The following is a 19198-nucleotide window of genomic DNA, read 5'->3' as shown; positions in this document are numbered from 1 at the left end:
CTGGGAAGAATCCTCTGCTATTTTGTGGCAGAAATGGACTGTCTTGAAGCCTTGCAGCTTGTATGCTCCCCCAGCTCATTTCGTGGCTGGAATAGGCACGATGGATTTCAGTGCCCAGTGACAACAACCCTTGCTGGTGTCAGATTGGTTCTGGGGCTGTGCAATGAGGGAAGACTGAGCTCTGGGGTGAGAACAGCCCTTTTAGACAATGGGCTATGGAGGGGGGTGGTTCCCTTCCCTGCTGCTTTTTATTTAGAGGGAGGCTGTTGTGGTGGGCAATGCCATCTGTTTTGTTTTTTTGCTGAGAGCTTTTCTTCCTCCAGCCTCCGTGCTGTGGCTCTTGGAAGCATTCTCAGGTTAGGATGGAGTGTGTGGGGCCCCATGCTATCCTATGGAGGAATCTGTCTGGGCTGGGGGCTGCAGTTGCAGAACCCCTCTGGGGTCCATTAAGAAAACAAGCACCTGCTTTCTCACCACATGTCACCTGGAGGTTCTGTCCCCAAATCTTGGATGGAGACTGAGGGTGATGTCACTGAGCTGAGCATCACCACTTCCTCATCCTCAGCTGCAGCAGCACAAACCTGACCCCTCTGGCTCAGGTTTCCATCCCTAGCTTTGGACCTGCCCAATTCTATGCCTCTGCTCAACCCAGAGCAGAAAGAAAGCCCTTGAGGATCTTGTGGTTAATGGGCACTTAATTGATTCTGAATGATCCTGACAAGTTTTTGCAGTCTTTGCGGTAATCTGATTGAATAGCTCGGGCTGGTCTGTATGAGTGCCAGCTGTACATTGCTGGGCTGCATTCCTTCACTTCCAGCTCATGCTTTTCTTTTAACCCTTCCATCGACCCCTTCCAAGGAAAGGAAATCTCTCTCACTCAGTGCCCTTTGCTTTTGATGTGCTGGGAGCCAGACACCCCGTTTAGCTCCTTCCTTCATGGATGGGATGTAGAAATAATATTTGTCACTGGTGGGGGCTGCATGGGGCTGATGCACACACACAGGACACCTCCAGCCCCCTGGAGAGGGCAATGCAAGGGGGGGAAACGAGCCTCTCTGCCCTGCTCTGTGCAAAGCCTAGAAAGGGCCAGGGAGGGACCCAGGGCTGTGCGCCATTCCTTCCTGCTGCTCTTGTGATGGAGAGATCAACTATGATGTTCCTCTGCCCCATACCTGGATACAGCAGGGCCCATTGGCTGTTGCTTCTCAGCCCGTAGCTGGGGTCTGGCCCACAGCAGTGATGCTGCAGTAACGCAGCATCCTTTGCATCTCCCTCTCCTGTGCAATACCTGCCCCGAGCTCAGCATCTCTTCCTACCCGATTGCTGCCTCAGCACGCATCCTCCCTGGTGTGCATCCCCCCCATCGCTGCCAGTGACTGCTTGCCCTCATTTTGAGCTGTTTCTTTCCCAGCTTCCCCCTGTGCTGCAGGCTGGGAATGGTACGGTCCTCTCTCCAGCTCCCATTGCTCCGTGGATATTGCTAGAAGGTGAAGGCATCAGTGTGAGCTGCAGTGGCTGCAGGCAGCCCCAAATCACTCGGAGAGGGAGCAGAAGGGGCTCAGTGCGGAGCTCTGTCCCTTCCCTCTGGGTCTGGCAGCACCTTCGTGAGGTGCCATGACCCAGGGCAAGGTAGGTGGGAGGTCAACGCTGGGCTGGTGAGTCGTCATGCATGCGTAATTATTGCATGGTTCAGGAGGTGGGGGTGGGAGGAACGGGTTGGATGGAGAGGGCTTAAGGGATAAAGAAATTGTTGCAGAGGGGGGAGAGCTGGGTGTGTGAGCAAAGCCCGGTTTGTGGGTATGGTGGTCCCCGTGACAGTGGTGTTTTGGTGGAGGAAGGGGATGGAGCAGTCACTGTGGGGCTGGTGGCTGTTTCTTGTGGAGCTGGATGCGGAGCTCAGCCCATCCTTGGCCGTTTCTTGCCCTCCCATCCTGGATACTGGGGTGCTCACGCTTTCCCATCACTCCCCTCAGCACTTGGCACCTCCTGATGCAGGGAGATGTGTGTTTTGGGGTTCACCGATGCTCTGATCCTGGGGAAGGGGGGGGGTTGGTGTGCATGCATCCTCTGCCAGCACAGTGCACCATTGCCATGGCAACGATGCTGGAGGCTGCCTGGATGCAGTGCTGGCCCTGCATTTCTCCTCGGGCATCTCGGGGAGGTCTGCATGGTCCTGGCCACCATAGAGGGCAGAGCAGAGGATGTAGTATGCTCTCATCCCAAAGCAGATGCGTCTGTGACCAAGTGTGGCATCTAGCCTTATTTCTAAGGGTTTGCTGCACCTTTAATTAAAGACCTTTTTGTAGGAACTGTGCTGTCTGTCTCGGTACCAGTTCACTGTTCTGCTTCTTTCCTGGGGCTTCCAGCCCCACATCCCTGCGGCCCATGGGGTCCCTGGTGCTGAGCTAGCATCTACATTGGCAGCAGGAACAGGATGCCAGGTTCACGGCTCATTCTGGGACAACAGGGATATTGCTGGAAGCTGTTCTCAGGTGGCCTGAGGTTGGCTGTTTGCTGGGATTTCCTATTCTGGCTATGCGGGTTCCCAAATCTGTTTGGTGCATCTTCAGATTGTGTGTCTTTGGGTGAGCAAAGGTGCACCTTTGGTGCAGGCAGAGATAATGCTGGAGGCCTAAATCACAACACTTCACTGTGGATGGGAGAAACTGCCCAAAGTGGGGGTACCAGTGAAAATGGAAGAGCTGAGGGTGTTTCTTGTCTAGAAATTGAAAGCTTTTATTCTGAGAGAGAGCTCAGAAAGGAATGGGCTAAGAAGCAAAAAAAGACCTTGATGTTTTCCTGTGTTGGCTTGCACAGCTGTGCACCCTCAGCCCCAGTTTATCTGCAGCTTTTCATACTCTTTGTCAGGTTGTGTCCTCCCATTTCTCTCTCAATCAGAGGATGCACTCCCCTGGGGGGCTGCTGGGTCACCTTTCTCTGCAACCTGGGACTAAATAAGGGAGCCCCAGACCTCCACTTCTGCCCTTCTGATTTCACATTGAAAGGTAATTTCTGTGCCATTTTATAGCCTAATTTTTTTTCTTTTTCTTTCTTTTTTTTTTTCTTTTTTTTTCTTTTTTCTTTTTTCCCCTTCCTATGCAGCTCTCAGTGAACAACAAACCCCCCAACCCTGAGGGGCAGGGGGAGAAGAAGGACAATGCCACGGCCCCCCCAGCCCCTCCAACCTATGAGGAGGCAACAGCAGGAGAGGGGGTGAAGATGGGTACTTACCCTCCTCCTCCATCCGTCCCATTGCACCCCAGCTGGGCTTATGTCGACCCCAGTGAGTACCAGTGAGTTGGGAGGGTGGTGCAGAGTTTCTCTCCAGGCTTGTAGAGGGGAAAGGAGCCAGGGATGGGGGGGAGCTGGTGTGGTCTGTGGTAGGGATGCTCATAGGGTTATGGCTATTAGCTCTAGAAAATGTAGGAAAACATATTAAATATTTCTGTATTTATTATATAGAAATATATTAAAGATATAAAAATACTTGAATTGGTGGGGAAAAGAATCTGGCTTGCCCAGTGCTTCAAACACACCGCCTTCCTCCCAGTGCTCTGCTCCTCTCCAATATAGGGATGAGGAAATCCCATTTTGCTGCACCCGGCAATACCACCTCCCGGGGCTGGGGCTATCCTGGTGTGATGCAGCCTCATCCTTCCCCCACCTCTTCCATCTCCTTCAGTCAGAGAAGCAGCTGAATGTGCAAAACTATGGCATCAGTGATGCCCCATGTCTGCGGGGAAGCGCTCAGAGGCAGCGGAGGTGGAAACGCCACTGCACTCCAGGGCTGCATTGCTCCAGCATCGGTCTGCAGGGCAGTGAGGGCAGCCCTGGGTGAACAAACAGCTTTTCTTCCCCTCTGCAGGGGTTGTGACAAGCAGACAAAGTCTGCCTGTGGCTATGAGCTGGAGGTGCAGGAGGTGGCTGCTGGCTGCAGAGTGGGGGCAAGTGAGGCTGCTGGGGGGCAAGCGCTCCATCAGCATGGCTGGAGTTGCAGGGAGCACCAAAGAGACTGTGTTTAAGGGGTCCTGAGCCCTCTTTCTCCACTCCATCCTCTTCCTCTGCTTTTCTTTAGCCCATTCCAGCCAGCAGAGATGGTCACAGCTGTAGGGGTGGAGAGCTGTAGGGTAAGGGGGCTGAGCAAGCTAAGCTGAGATGTGTGTGCCTGCATGGCCTGGAGGTTTCACAGTCTTTTTCCATTCTTGTCTGCCTTTAGGGGTCAGAAAGAGAGGATAGATAACCTCCCAGCTTGCTGCAACCACCATCTGGGTCTTCCTGCTGTTGTGATGGATTAGGATGAGTGAAGCCCAAATGGGTTGGGGTGCCAGCATTTTGGGGTTTCCAGAGGACTCATTTTGGTGCTGCATCATCCCTTACTCCATCCTGACAATCCTGGCTGGCTTTTCCCTCTGCAGCTGTTCCCTGCACTCATCCCTGCCACTGCTTCTCTCTGATTTCACGTTCTCTCCCTGCTCCCATGCTGTGGGTCTCGGAGGCGGGGATGCAATGGGGCTCTGCTTAATGGCTCACATGAGACTACAATGCAGTGACATGTGGCTCTGGGGCTGCTGTCTGGAGTCCCACAATGGGGACACTGTGCCTCAAACAGGGCCGTGGGTGGGAGGTGGCTTGCTGCTGGGGATGCTTCAGGGCAGGAGGAAAGCCCTCCATTCCTCAGAGGCATTGAGGTGTGATGTGGTGCTGGATGCTGTGATTGCTGTGACGCAGGAGGCACAGTGGTGCCCCGGGGACACAGACCTCAGGTGCTCTGTGATAACAGACCGTGCAGAAATAGGATGCACGGAGGAGCACGTTCCTGCTGGGGCAGAAGGTGCAAGGGGTTCATTAAGCACTAAAAGAGCACGAGGGATTTATTTGCTGCCGGGGGGCATCTGGAAATGACGCTTCTGCAATAAGAGCAGGCAGCCTTTGGCCAGTAAAACAGAGGAAATTCAGGGCTATGGCTCTGAATTGGGCTTTCCTGCAGTGCTCCTCTGTGTCTTCATGGGTCTTCCCTCCACCTGCCCAAAGGAGCTGAGTACCAACGAGCTGTGAAGCTCTGAGGAGGAGCAGAGGCATCTGCCAAACAGGCAGAGATAGGAACATATAGCACATGTCATCTCATCAGCTCTGTTCCCATAGGAAAGCCAGCTTGCAGATGGTTAGTAACACAGATGGGGTTTTTTGGAAGAGAAGTAGCATGGAGAGATGATGTGTGAAGGCTGCAATGGGTTTGGTGTATGTGTTTTGTTTCGTTTTTCTTGAGTGCAAGAAGCTTCAGCAGCAACAGGGTGCTTCATGGAGCCCTTGGCAGTGCAGAAGTGTGGGGATTTTGGGGAAGGTGCTCAGCAGAGGTTGCACTGCAGTTGTTTCCCTCTTGCTGCTAAATCATTCTGACTCCATGGATAGAAATTGGGTGTAAGGATGGAGCTGAAATGAGCTGCTCACAGAAGGGAGAATGTGCTGTTGGCATAAGAACTGATGCAGCCACAACCTGAGCTCAGGCAATTACAGAGCTGAGAGGGAATCCTCCTGCACTGGAACTCCAGATGGGAATGATGGAGGTGCTGAGTCACAGCTCCTCTTGGGAATATTTTAATATTCAGCAAAAGGTGAACGAGGATACGGCATGAGCCCTCTAATTACCTTTAGAGTTGCCCTATTCCTGTAGACGGGGATTAACCCTGGTGTCCTCGTTGAGTTGGGGTTTGTGGAAAGTTAATCCCATTTCTCATCCTTGGAGATGATCTTTGTGTGATGCACAATTCTGCATTATGGTGCCTGCACTGTGGGTCCTCCTGAGCTGAAATCAGTCACCGAGGACACATCATTAAAGCTGAATGGGGCTGATCTCTGCCTTTCCTTCAGGCACGAGCCCCAGCTATGGCAGCGGGGCATACCCTGGAGACACAGAGATGCTCACATCCTTCAGCTGGGATGACCGGAACGTGCGCAGAGTGTTCATCAGGAAGGTAAGAGCTGGAGCTGTGTCCCTCTGCTAAGCCTCCTGCAGGGCCATGAGCCCAGCTCTGCTCTTTGGGACCTGGCTGCAGTGTCTGTGGCCCCCCAGGACTGTGCAGTGGGTCTCCTATGGGTGCCTCTTATTGCAGGTTTATGCCATCCTGATGGTCCAGCTCCTGGTGACTCTCGTCATTGTTGCTTTCTTCACCTTCTGGTAGGTCTCTGTGTTGCAGTGATGCTTTTTCCTGTCTGTCATCTGTACTACCTGTTACTCAGGGTTATTTTTTATGTAGATATGTGAACATTTATTCCACGTACCCTAAGACTGAGGGCCCCCACGAGGTCCTTTTGCTGGGTGGGTGTCCCTCTGGATGCCCCCTGAATGATGCATTGCCCCCTTGGGTGCCACCCCCAGCAGAGATGGGGATTCTTATCCTCACATTCAGCAGCTGCTGCTGCTCTGTCCCTGTATCATTCCTCCCTTGGAGTTATCAGCACTATCAGACTCCATCCTATGCTCCTGCAGAAGCAGACACCCCACAGCTCTCCAGCTCGGGTGACTGAGCATCCTGGGCATTGCAGCTCACGTTGCCCGTGGAATGAATAATGGATCACTGTCAGCCTGAGGAGATGACCTCCTCTATCACATCTCAGCAACACCACAAGCCTGGGGTCACTGATAGCAGCAGGGCTGTCTCCTTGCTGTGACAGCTTGGATTGCTTTCTGGTTGCTCGCTCTGGGTAGAGCCTGCTGTGTTTTTGTGCATAGCTCCTGCTGTGTCACCCCGTGAGCATTCCTAGGTTTAATTCAGCAGTAAGCTGTGAAGTGATTGGCATTTCAGTGCTCTCTGCTCAGTGTTCCTTTCTGTTTTGCAGCGAGCCAGTCAAGGGATATGTCCAGGTGCATTCTGGTTGGTACTGGGCTTCCTAGTGAGTATCTGTCCTCTCTGTGGCTGTGCATGTGCCAAACAGCTCTGGATGTGGCTGTGGTGGTGTGGAGATGCTTTGCAAACACTCCTATGTTTTGTATATGAAGACTTGCTGATCTCCAGAGGTCCCTCCCAACCCCTATGGTTCTGTAATTGCTTTAATGTGTGTGCAGGGGGAGACAGGGAAAGTCATGGGTAGGTGAAAATAGAAATGAGAAACCTCACCTAAATGAGCCTAAGTCATGAGAAAGACTGGATACCTCCCAATTCTTCCAAAAAGAGGGCTTGCTGCCCTACAAACCAGCATCAAAGTAAATACCTGAGTATTGCTTGCAGAGCAAATCCAGTAGAACTGGGGAGCTCCCAGGTAAACACTGTGGAAAACCAGTTGGAGAGCTGAAAGAATGCAGCGAGTGCCTTAGAGGCTTAATTTTCAGGGAATCATTAAGGCTGGGAAAGATCATGGCTAAGATCATCCAGTCCAACCGATTTTTGGATCCTCTCATTGAAAGCAAGGAGGGTGCCTGGTTGATGTCCCATGTCTGGATATCCAACAGATGGGGAAGGATGCAGGCAGTGTAAGTCTGGGCATTTGGAGACATTGTGGTCTCCTGGCCCTGCCTGAGTGTGTACTGGGAGGAGGGCAGGGGGGAGGCAATCATGCTGAGGTTGCCATCACAGAGCAGCTTTCAGTGCTTGGAATTTGGGGTTCCATTCATTAAGCAAGCCTGGTCCCAAAGGTCAGAGAGGAAGGAGTCTGGCTGCACCCCATGCGTTCATACACTTGCTGTGGTGCTGTTTTCTGGATGCTGTGTGCGTTAGTGCTGCTAATTAAGCAGACAGAGAGTGCGATGCAATTGCCCATGAATGACATTCTGTGAACCTGTCTTTAATTAGTTACACCCAAATCACAAAATGTGTCCAGGCCTGGAGATGAGACGCTTGCTTATATAACGTAGAAAACAGCTCCAAAATAGCAATAATAGGAGGAAACTGGCACCAGCATTGACCTTAGAGGAGAATTTGCTCCTTCCTGACCCACTGATAGGTTGGAGAGCTGTGCTGTCTTGCAGAGAGACAAGACCTGAGCAGAACTTGGGCTTGGCTTTCCCTTTGGGCACACCTGCAGCCTTCTCAGCTGTGGGCATCTGCCTCCTGGCCTTCAGGAGGAGCAAATGCATCTGGGGACAGGTGGAGAGATTTCATTTTGGTCTGCCCCCTTCAGCAAGCCCACCTTTCTCCCCCACTCCCCACGTTTCCAGGTCCTTGTCCTGGTTGGCTCTCCTTCATGCACAGGCATCACCTGTATATCTGCACCTCTGCAGTACAAGTGGATGCCCCAGGGTGTATTCTCACTGCTGAAGGAATAATGCAGGAGCAGATGATGAGTATAGGGGAGTGCAAAGCAGATGGACAGCAGCAAAGCTCGCTCTCTGCTCCCAACTTGAGCACTTTCCTGGTTTCCCTGCGGGAGAGCTCAGCTCAGGTTTATCTCTGGTGTATTTAGCATGGCCCGTGGCCTTTGCCGTCACGTTCATTTATTAGACCGAAGGTGAGTGGCTATCGTGCTGCCATCGGCATGCTTGGAAGCTGCTTTCCCCCAGGCACGAGGGTGAAAGCAGGTGAGCAGGTTCCCATTGCGCCGGACACCGTGGTGGAAAAACACTGCAGCATGACAGCGGGGCACAGGGACCATCCCTCTGCTCTGGGATTGCTGCTTTGCTGAAGGGAGGAGGTCACGTCCCTTCTCCAGCACAGAGCATCCCGCTGTCCTTAAGCAAGCTGCTTAAAGCAGAATTCATAGGGCTGGGGGGAAGGGCTGCAGAAATGTCCCTATGGTCCCACTGAGCAGGGCAGGTGATGGAAACGAGGGTCACAACCTGGCTGCATCCATCCAAGCCCCACGAGCAGTGGGGAAGTGTCCGTAACAAACACCTTTGGGTGCTCCATTGACTCTGCTCTAAACCATCCTTCGGGCTTTTTTCAAGGGTGGGTGTTCTGTCCCACCTCAGGGATGGGTGTAAAGCAGGAAGCTTGGGGCAGGAAACAGCTTCAGCAATAAGAACTTAATGCCTTGCTTCAGCCCCAGCCTCAGCTTTCGCACTGTGCTGCATTTGAGAAGTGCAGTGGAGCATTAAAACTTGTCACCTGGAAGCTCCTCTCTTGCATCAGCATGCAGCGCTTGTGTTTTCACCCTTTGATCTGCTCTTTTTCTCTTTGCAGTGCTGTTTTCTTTGTGACCTACCTGATTCTTGCTTGTTGCTCTGGGCCCAGGTAAAATGTTTTCTTTCTGGATTTAGAACAATGCAATGAAGTGAAGGATGAATGTTATCTTGCTTCAAACATGACCAACAGCATTGCAGAGATGGGACGGGGCTGTGTTTCCAGCAGCTGGGGGGGGGGAGATGAGTTGCAGCCCCAGATGAGCTGCTGTATTGCTCTACGTGTTCATTGTTAAATACTTCAGGGAACCATCTGCTTTTTGCCCCCCTGGTTGCTCTGCTGGGAAATCAGAAGGGCATTAATACCCTTCTTGCTCTGGAGCACACAAATCCATCCCCCACCCCCACTGGGATGAGTGTCCTCCTCTGTACCACCCTGCCACTTACTCATAGGCTATTAATTACATTAATTACATGGCACATCTGATTGCATCCCACTGATTAGCCCGTTTCTTTGCTTGCAGGAGGTATTTCCCATGGAACCTGATTCTGCTGAGCATCTTTGTAAGTACATCTGAATGGTGTCTGCTCTGACCACTGCGAGCTTCACAACGGCTCCAGGCAGGAGAGAAAAGGCCCTGCTCTGAATTCCTGCAGGAATTCCATCCTCTGATTGCCCTGCACTCGGGCTGAGGAGCTGTAATTGAACTAGAATGTGATAAGAAGGGAAGAAGGGAGCCTCTGTTTAAAGCCAAATGCCTGCGGAGGCTGCACGGTCATGGGAATGGGGTAGTCCTGTGCAGGAGGGGGGAAGGTGGGACTGCTCTCATTCATTTTAACCCATTCCCATGGACATTCATCATCGATATGTTTGAAACTATGCAAAAATTTCTTCTCTCGGGCATCTGTTTGAGGTTGCAGTGCCCTTGTGGTTATCACTGTTGCTGCAGTTCAGGTGCTTTATCTGCTCAGTGTCTCCTTGGGATATGAACACAAGAATAATGCTGTTCTCTCTCCTTCCAGACCCTCTCCATGGCTTATCTCACCGGGATGCTTTCCAGGTGGGTTGAGCACACTGTCCAGGAGCTGTCCTGATCCCATGTGTGACCTTTCCTCCCTTCTGAACCACAAGAACCACCTGAGCCCTGCACATCTGCCCCAGCAGACACCTGAAGCAGAAACTTTCCCTCTGAAAACACCAAGATACCCCTTTTTTTTTTTTTCCCCCTCAAGGAAACTCTCCATGAAGAAGTGCTAACCCCTTCTTCTCCACTGCTGGGGCAGCACAGGATAATTCCTGGCTGTGCTAAACTCTATAGGAGAGCAATAGAGAGCCCCCCTGCCTGCACAGGTGGGCTATAGGGCACTGCCATAGGTTGATCTCACTCCTTGCAATGAGCAGACAGGGCTGGAGTGACACAAGGAAAGTTTTTTTTCCCAGCAGTTTTGTTTTGTTTTGTGCTCCCTCTTGCTTGTTTTTGCTGATATGCTCCGCTCAGATCAGCTCTGGTTCACATGGGGCCCTGGTGATGAGGCAGTGGGCGTTGATGGATGTGTGCAGCAGACAAAGAAATTGATGGCTTCAGCAGCTGAGGGAAAATACCAGAAAACAGGGGAGAATACCAGAGATAGTGCTCTGTAATGAGACTGAAGGGAAGAGCAGGAGCATAGCTCTTAGGGCTGAGCGTGGTGCTGGAACCAAGGCAGCTTCAAACCCCAAAATACACATTCTTTATGATACATATATACATATATATTATATATATATATACATATATATCACCATGTAGTCTTTCTAGCTATTCAGATCCCACCCTGCAGATTAATAGTGCTCAACCCCTTGTTGCAAGCATGTAACAGTGGCTTTTGCAGCTTTCTGGCTTCTCATTGTGCTGCGGTGACGTTTGTCACTCTATTTTTATTACCTCCCAGTTTGAATCCTCCCCTTCTCCATCTGTCCACGCACAGAGAGATTTTTATACTCAGTCCCATCTTAACTGCTCCTGAGCTCTCAGGAGGCACAGATATGCCCCCTCCTGCCTACCCTCACCCTTTCTATTTAAAGCAGGAGGAAAAAACCCATCTGGGTCATTCTTAGTGTTTTCTATCTTTCCTTTTGACCCTGAGGAGTGTTGGTATGGTTGGTGCAGGCTGTGCCCCTGAAATTCGTGTTGCCTACGTGTTTTCCCTATGCACTTCCACTGGGCTGCTGCCTGTCTCCACCTCTCCTTCCACCCATACCTGTGGAAATCCCACCAGAAAATTGGTTTTGCTGTTAATTTTGCAGTTATTATGACACCAAGTCAGTTCTTCTGTGCCTGGGGATCACTGCCCTGGTGTGTCTGTCTGTCACCATCTTCAGTTTCCAGACCAAGGTCAGTTCTTCTGGGTGAGGAGTGGAGGGGGGCAGGTCTGTAGGAGAAATCTGAGGGATGCTGGGGTGCAAACTGAAGGTTATGGAAGATGTTGGGGTGAGGGATGGGTCAGGGGATATAGAGGGGGTCAGAAGATGCTAATGTATGGAGTAAGTTGTGATTTTTGTTTTGATTTGGTTTTTAGGGTTAGATTGGGATGCTGAAAGGCACTAGAACAAATATACAGGAAGGGCTTTTGGATGTTTGGGATGTGATAGGTACTGGGTTCTTCTCCACAGAAACAGGAGGGATATGGTGGGTGTTTGGTTCTGCCACACAGTCAGGTGGGTGCTGGGCTGAGGTGCAGATGAAGCAATTGCCTCCAGCAGCAACATGGGAGTAGTGCTGGGGAGTCCCTCCCTGCAGACATGGGGTTTGGATCCCCTCGATGCTCCCTGCTCCAGTACCTGACCTTGTAATGCTTCTCTTTGCCTCTGCAGTTTGACTTCACCTCCTACCAGGGCATCCTCTTTGTGATGCTCATGGTGCTCTTCTTCGGTGGCATCATCCTGGCTGTGATTCTGCCCTACAAATATGTGAGTAAAGAGACACGTTCCTCTTTCCAGTTCCCCCATTTGTGCTGCAAGGCTGGGAGCTGCTCAGCATCAAGTCCTGGGGCTTGGTTTCAGAGAGGTGTCCCACTCTACTCTGAAAATGCACAGGAACACCAACAGAAGTAAAACAAAAACAAAGCAAACAAACAAACAAACAAAAAACACAAGAACCCCACATGGCTGCTGCCTGCTTGTACAATCAGATATCGGGTTGTGGGACAGCACTGGCCTGGGGCTGGAGGAAGTTTGCTTCTGTTCCTGGAGCTGCGTAGTGACCCCATGGCAGATGGCACCACCTGCTTGTGCCTCAGTTTCCCCTTCACTAAACTCAGCGTGGTGAGCATGTTTGTGTTGGGCTGCCCCAAACCAAGTGGGCTCCTAGCCCAAATTTAGGAAGAACTTAAACTTTGGATGTGTGCAGCTGGGAGGCTGTCTGGCCAGGCCTGGCTGTAGCCACACAGCATGGGACAGTCTTGCATTTTGTCTTGAAGTTTGCATCTCTCCTATAAAAAGAAGCCCCTCTGGAGGGTGGTTCAGACCACAAGGGACCACCTCATTGCTCCTCCACTTGCCTCCAGTCCCTCTTGCATGGGTCCAGCCCTCCCTCTAGCCTTCCACATGGCTCTCTGCATCCCTGCTCCTGGCATGAACTCGGTGTTGGCTGGGACCACACCTTGCAAAGAGCTTGGCGTGGCAGCACGGAGCATCTGGTCCTCATCCAAGAATGCTTCATTAGGTGAACTGTCACTCAGGCAAAAGCCTGACAGATTCTGAAAGGTTCTGATGAAAGCAGGAAGGCTCTGTACCACCATTAATCACATGCAATGCCTCCTGGTGCTGTGACAGCAGCACCTGGCTTTGCTCACAGCAACCTTCAAGTGCCCTCCAAACCCTACACGTATTTCTGGGTCATGCTTTAAGAGTCAGACCTACAGGAGATGCTCCATTAGTGTCAGCCTTGGACTTAACCTGATGATGGAAAGCAGGTTGGTGTTTCCAAAACAAGGAAGTTGGCATTTTGTTGGCTTCAGACCAACCTCCTTTCTTCTGCAACATGAGGGTAAAGCAGCTCGCGGTGCCAATCTGCTGCCATTACACCGTCGAGACAACTGCTCTTTATCTTGTAGTCTGTCAAGATAAGCATAGCTAGAGGCAGCAGGTAATGAGCTCTGTCTTGGGCAGGCTGCAATCTCTGGATTGAATCAGCCATCCATATGGGCAACCTTTTGTGGAATAGCAGTGCACTGGGTTACCATGCACAGCAAGCAGGGCTGAGACTGGGTCTCCATCCCATTGAATCTCCTGCTGTGATTTCAAATCATTCCATTTTCATTGACATACAAAGGGAAGCAATTGGAGTTTCTTCCCATGGGATCAGCTCATCTGGATAAGCAAACACCTCCTGGGGCTGCTGCAGGATGTGTTTCCACCAGAGTTGTTCTAAGAAGTGTCTGCTGGCACTGAGTTGAAGCATCTGTAGAAACACAACACGTGGCCTTGGAAACTCATGAGCCAAATGGACATAAAGGCAGAGTGTGGCAGGAAACTGAGACACTGGGACTTGCTCTTTGCTAAAACAAGCACTGCATTTGATCTGAACGTGGTGCAAGTTCCAGGGCTGTTAGAGCACTTTCCTTAGCTCATTGGGACCTGTCTGTGCCAGGTCCCAATTAACCAGTTCTCTCACGGGCACTGATTGGTGGATTTGTTTCTCCAGGTCCCCTGGCTCCATGCGATCTACGCTCTGCTTGGTGCCATCATCTTTACCATGGTAAGTGTGTGGTGCTGGGCACAGGGCTGGGAGTGTGCTGGCAGGAAATACACGCAAGTAAACATGGAATAATTGTTGGTTGGTTTTTTTTTTTTTTTTTTTTTTTTGCCTGGAAAGGTGCTTAGGGAAGGGAAAAGAGTGAATCAAAGGATTGTAGAGAGCTTTACATCCTCAAATGGCTCACAAACAGCAATTAGCACGGTGACTTCAGCTTTGACCTGGGAAGGTGTTGGTGTACGTGATGGTGTGATGGGCAAACCCATGCTGCAAGTGCAATAGTAGGTGTGAACAACAGAAAGTATTGTAAGGACAGGTCAAAAGGCAATTGAGAGTGGGAGGAGAGACTTTGGCACAGCAGCAGGGGCCCAGCATGGGGCTCGAGGGGAACCTGGGGGTGAAACGAGGCTACGAAAGTGTACAAGGCCAAGGCAGGGCTGGTTGGGTTGGAGTGCATCAAGGTCTGGGTATGACATTCACTCATAAACAGAGCTCCAGGAGAGCAGTCAGAGGCCATGGGTTGGGATCAAGGGGCATTGGGAAGCTCCACTGCAGGCAGCAAAAGCCCTGAAATGGGGCAGTTCCTCTGAAGATGAACAGGCTCCATTCATTCCTTGGGCTGCTCCCTTGCTGCCCTCTCCCTGAGCATGTCCTGGCAGTGCCCTGCTTGCATTTGGGTGTGGGAATTGTCTGGGAAGATGCTTGGCTCTACCTTGAGTGGGGGTCAGGAAGAGGGCTGCCTTGGGGCTCAAGGCGGTGCCCATTGGGCATGCTGTGAATAAAAGCAGTTGAGCAATTTAATTTATTAGCTAATAAAGTCATTTCAAGTGAGCTCGGGTATTTCTTCTGTGATTCACGATTAAAGACTCTTCTGCGAAATACGAGGAAGCTAAACATCTTATAATCACCCTATAAACTTCAGTCAGAAGTTTTGCCAGGCTTGTCAGCTCAGCCTGCCCATGCCCTGGGAGATTTGGGGTGTAGTGATGGGTGGGAGGGCAAAGATGCCAACTGACCATTCATTCAGATTGCAGCTTGGAAGGTGTTAGCTCTGCTGATGGCTCTGCAGCAGACCTCAGGGATGACTCCTGAGCAGACCTGGGGGATGCCTCTGGTGTGGGAGAAGTGAAGGAGAGCTTTAGGAATAGGCATGAAGGAAGCAAGCCTGCAGTAAGGGTTTGACTGTCGAGAGTGAAAAGAAGGAAGGAGAAAGTTGCAACACAGTGCATTGTTCTGAGCTTCTAAAGGGCAGATATGGCCCAGAAAAGTGGCAGCACTCCTGTGGGTACAGTGAAGCTGCTGGAAGAGCTCCTAGCAAAGCTCTTTTTGGCTCCCTATGCAAAATCTACTCATGACTCTCACTGAGTTTCCTCTTTTCCCACAGTTCCTGGCCTTCGATACGCAGATGCTGATGGGGAATCGCCGATACTCACTGAGCCCAGAGGAGTACATCTTTGGAGCCCTCAATATCTACCTGGACATCATCTACATCTTCTCCTTCTTACTGCAGTTCTTTGGCTCCAGCCAGGAGTGAGCACAGCAGGGCAGTATCTTCTCTTCGTTAGCTAGATGCAAATGTTTAAAAGAAATCTTAAAAGGAAAAGAGGGTTTAAAAAATGACAGCAAAACAACCCACCCTTTCTGGCCCACTAGCAGGCTCCATTCTATCAGCTGAGCAAAGCTCCTGGGTTCCTTCACGCAGCTTGTATATATGCTGTTAAGCCTTTGTGACCCAGACAGCAAAGCAGGGCTTAAGTGTGATGTCTCTCCTGCTCCCTCCACTCCTACTGAGCTCAAACCAAACCAGAGACCGGGAGGCACGAGGCTGAGGTTTTCTCTTCCCCAGAGGCTGCCTGCACATCATTGGATGTTGAAGTGCTGGGAACAGCTCTGCAAAGGGAAAGTGATGTTGAAGGAGGAGAGGAAGGGAATTTTGCTAGGATGCTGGCAAGAAATACAGAAGAACAAAGGAAAAAAAAAGCTGGGGAATGCCCCCTCCCCCCCTTCCCCCACCATCCCCATACTTGTCACCTGCATTCATTCAGAGCCCCACTGCCTCTGCAGAGAAATGCTCGAGAACTTAGAAAGACTGAGCAGGGGATCACATAATCTGGATGTCCCACAGTCAGCCAGGCTGAAGGGGACCTGTTGTTCTTTGGGGACATCCCAAATGCCACTGCAGGGGGAATTCTGTATCCTTTGCAGCTGGCTGTGGGGCTGAGGCTGCATTTTTTTTCCTTCCCAGACAGTAGGAGCACTGGTGTGGGCTCATCTCCCAAACCAGGGAGGTTGCAATGTCAGTGTTCTTCATGTGGGTAGGTGGGGATCCCATGGGTAAGTTGTTAGCAGGGAATGGCAGAGAGAGAGGCTGAGTCTCATAGCCTTCCTGACATGGGATGTGAGTGTCTGAAGTGCTGTGATCCATCCCACAACTCTGATGCCTTCAGGAAAGTGTCTTGGTTGCTTGAGATCCATGGTCCTAAGTGGTTGTTACCCAAAGGCAGAGGGTGAACACCCGTTGCTTGAAACAGTGACATAGGTGTTGGCTACAAAGAGGTGTCTGCCATCTCCAGACAGGGATGGCAGAGCGCACACAGGTAAATTTCCATCTTCCCCTTGCTCACGTTCCCCTCTTTGGGGATTGGCTGGCTAATTTCTAACCGTAAAGCTCCATGTGGAGATAAGGGGCCTTTTGCTCTTATTTAGAAAGCGATCCTTCCTGCTGATAGAACCCGTATCTTCAATCTCCCTGGAATGCTGATGCAAGTGCGTCACTGGGCTGCCTCTAGCAATCCCCACGTCTTAGAGAAAGGCTCTGCCAGAATGCTCTGTGCTGCACATTCCTCTGCTTCTGCTGCCCCAGCTGTTACCCCTCACATGTTGCATCCTCCCACTGCACGTGTTCTGTGCCCTGAGCTGGGCAGAGGAAAAGGAAAGTTACTATACAAGAGTCAATAAAAAATAATGCTTCAACCCCTCAGCAGCTGTACTGACCTTGTTGGTAATGCAGGAGCAGAAGCGATGTTTTTCATCTCTCCCTTCAAGAAAAAACAACCATGGTTTGGGGATAAGGAATGCTACAAGGATAGCATGAAGTCCATGAGCCCCTGTTTCCTGCAGCACATCACAGAGACCAAATAAGGGCCATGAGCTGTTGGGCAGGAGAAACTGGGAGAAAAGACAGCATGGGAGGCACCCTAAAAGTTCACGAAATAGAAGTTCAGAGAGGGATTTTTCTCACTCGGACCCACGCAGGCACTTCTGCAACACCTTAGCAGACAGGCTGTGCAGCTTCCTTTGCTCATAGCAGAAGGCCTGTGGGCTTTTCTGCTTTCCAGCTTTTCAGGAAGGAGCCTTATGTGAAGAGTTCTGACTCAACAACAGTTCTAAAATTCCTCTGGAAGAGGACAATCCAGGAGCTCTGCAGCCCTCTTCCTGCACTGGGACTTCTTGCAATCAGACCTGGGGAGGAGAACACAAACCTGCAGCCCACTCTGGATTTCTTGCTCTTTTTCCTTCTGATGTGGAGTAACTCTGCTGCTGCTCTCTCCTGGCTTTCTGCTCCCACGTGGGAAAAGCTTGCATGGCATCTGCTCAATCTCGGGACCACCTTAGCAGGGATGGCTATATGTCCCTCTGCAGGGCTCCCTTCTTGCATGTGTCCTGGTTCCTCTCCATGCTGTCCCCACACCTTGCTGCCCACCCAAGCCAGACAGAGATCACTTGAAGGTTGAAGTCCTCACAGGGCTGAACATCACAAGGTTAGGGGTGAGGAACAGCCATTGTTGGGTTCCTCCTGGGTTCCTCACCCTGCTGCACAGCAGAGGTGCTGGGCTGCTTCTCTTTTGCCATGTGGATGTTCCTTATCTGAGGCCTGCATTGCCTGGCCCCTGGCTCTGTATCCCCGCGCTCCCTTTGTCCGCCCATTCTTACAATTTCAGAAATAGGATTTTGTATTTTCTCCAAACGTTGCTAATAAACTGTTGCAAAACTGTTAGCGTTGTTCTGTTGTGAGGCCATATTGAAGGATGGTTTGGTTGCACAGCTGAAATGGAAAACATAAACAGGACTGTGGCGTGACGTGGCATAGTTCAAGGTCTTAGTGCAGACCTGACTGTTCTTTCTCTGCCTATGGCCAAAGAATGCATCCTATGTGAAGCAATAAAGTGCTCGTGGCTTTAGCACAGCCACCATGAATGAAGCATCTGAAAACTGAGAGCCAGAGGATTCCCTGGGTGTGAGCAGACTCTTAGACTTGGGTTAAGCTGATGTAGGATTCCAAACCAACAAAGCAGAGGCAAGCAAGTGCTGCAAGCAAATGCTCAGAGAGCATTTTCCACTGCCTCTGGAGAGTGACCTGACGCTCAAAGCCTTCTCTGGAGCCAGTGGGAAAAATAAAAGCCTCCAGAGAGCAATTCACTTGATGTAAATTAATGCCTACAGCAGGTGGAGAAAACTCCTATCTCTCTCCATCAGCCACAGAGGGCTGATTAGTGTGGCTGTCAGAGCAGAGCGATGCCAACCACAGCATCTTGTTGCAACAGATCTCTGCTCCTTAGAAGGAGCCATGCCCAAAAGGCAGGTGTGAGATTTTGTTTCCTAAGAAATGTGGATAAACAGTGAGATAGGGCCCAGATGGGCTTTCCTGCCCACAGACGCATTTTTTTGGCAGCAAGAAAAGGTGTTGCATTGTTGTTCTGGGTAACTTAAGCTCTGCTGTGGGATAGCAATTGTGGAAAAATAATTGAAGCAAAGCATTTCCATAGAAAGAGTGAGGTGGCCGTGAGCTTTTGTATGAGCTATCGCTATCTGCTCCTGTCATTAACGTCAATGAAATAAAAGACTGATGATTCAGCCAAATTTCAACACTGGACTGAGCAATAGGGCAAACAGTGAAACACAGTAGGACCAATCCAAGGTGGACATGGGAGAGAAGGATACTCTTCTCCTAGGTAACACTGATAGGACCAGAGGGAATGACCTCAATTTGCGTTAGGGGAGGTGCAGGTTGGATATTAGGAATAATTTCTTCTTCGAAAGAGTGGTGATGCATTGGCCCAGGCTGCCAAGGGAGGTGGTGGGATCAGCATCCCTAAAGGGGTTCAGGAACCGTGGAGAGGTGGCACACGGGAATGTGGTCAGTGGGCACGGTGGGGTGGGTTGGAGTTGGACTGGATGCTCTGGGAGTTCTTTTCCAACATTAATGTTTCTCTGATTCTAAGCAAGGAGATGGGGAGATAGACCCCATTTTGAAGGATATTGAAAGAGGAAAGCATTGAGCTGTTTCCTATGCCTATAGCAAATGAGGCAGGAAGATGAGGGGTCTAAATGCAGACAGAGAGAGTCAGAGGAGACCTGAAGTATATAAATACAAACTCCTCTCCCAGGAGAAGAGTGAAATGTTTATTTT

At 50.8% G+C, this 19198-nt stretch overlaps 1 protein-coding gene across 1 annotated transcript; it reads left to right on the top strand.

Annotated features, from left to right (window-relative positions):
• The first annotated feature begins 1262 nt into the window (after positions 1-1262).
• On the top strand, positions 1263-17782 carry FAIM2 (Fas apoptotic inhibitory molecule 2). Its single transcript, XM_031603255.2, has 12 exons — positions 1263-1629; positions 3103-3283; positions 5869-5972; positions 6111-6175; positions 6838-6891; positions 9114-9164; positions 9577-9616; positions 10076-10113; positions 11340-11427; positions 11907-12002; positions 13738-13791; positions 15173-17782. The coding sequence occupies exons 1-12, from the start codon at positions 1615-1617 to the stop codon at positions 15320-15322; spliced, it is 936 nt and encodes a 311-aa protein (XP_031459115.1). The 5' UTR covers positions 1263-1614; the 3' UTR covers positions 15323-17782.
• The last annotated feature ends 1416 nt before the right edge of the window (positions 17783-19198 follow it).

This window comes from Phasianus colchicus, chromosome 33 (genome assembly GCF_987193195.1).
Source record: "Phasianus colchicus chromosome 33, bPhaCol1.hap1.1, whole genome shotgun sequence".
NCBI lineage: Eukaryota > Metazoa > Chordata > Aves > Galliformes > Phasianidae > Phasianus > Phasianus colchicus.
Note: the sequence above shows the minus strand (reverse complement) of the source record. Positions and strands in the feature narration are given on the sequence as shown.

Excerpts from the sequence above, each read along its gene's own strand:
- FAIM2 (XM_031603255.2), top strand. Across the intron at positions 3,284-5,868 it reads CTGGGCTTATGTCGACCCCA|GCACGAGCCCCAGCTATGGC; the intron begins GTGAGTACCAGT and ends CCTTTCCTTCAG. Across the intron at positions 12,003-13,737 it reads TGATTCTGCCCTACAAATAT|GTCCCCTGGCTCCATGCGAT; the intron begins GTGAGTAAAGAG and ends TTGTTTCTCCAG.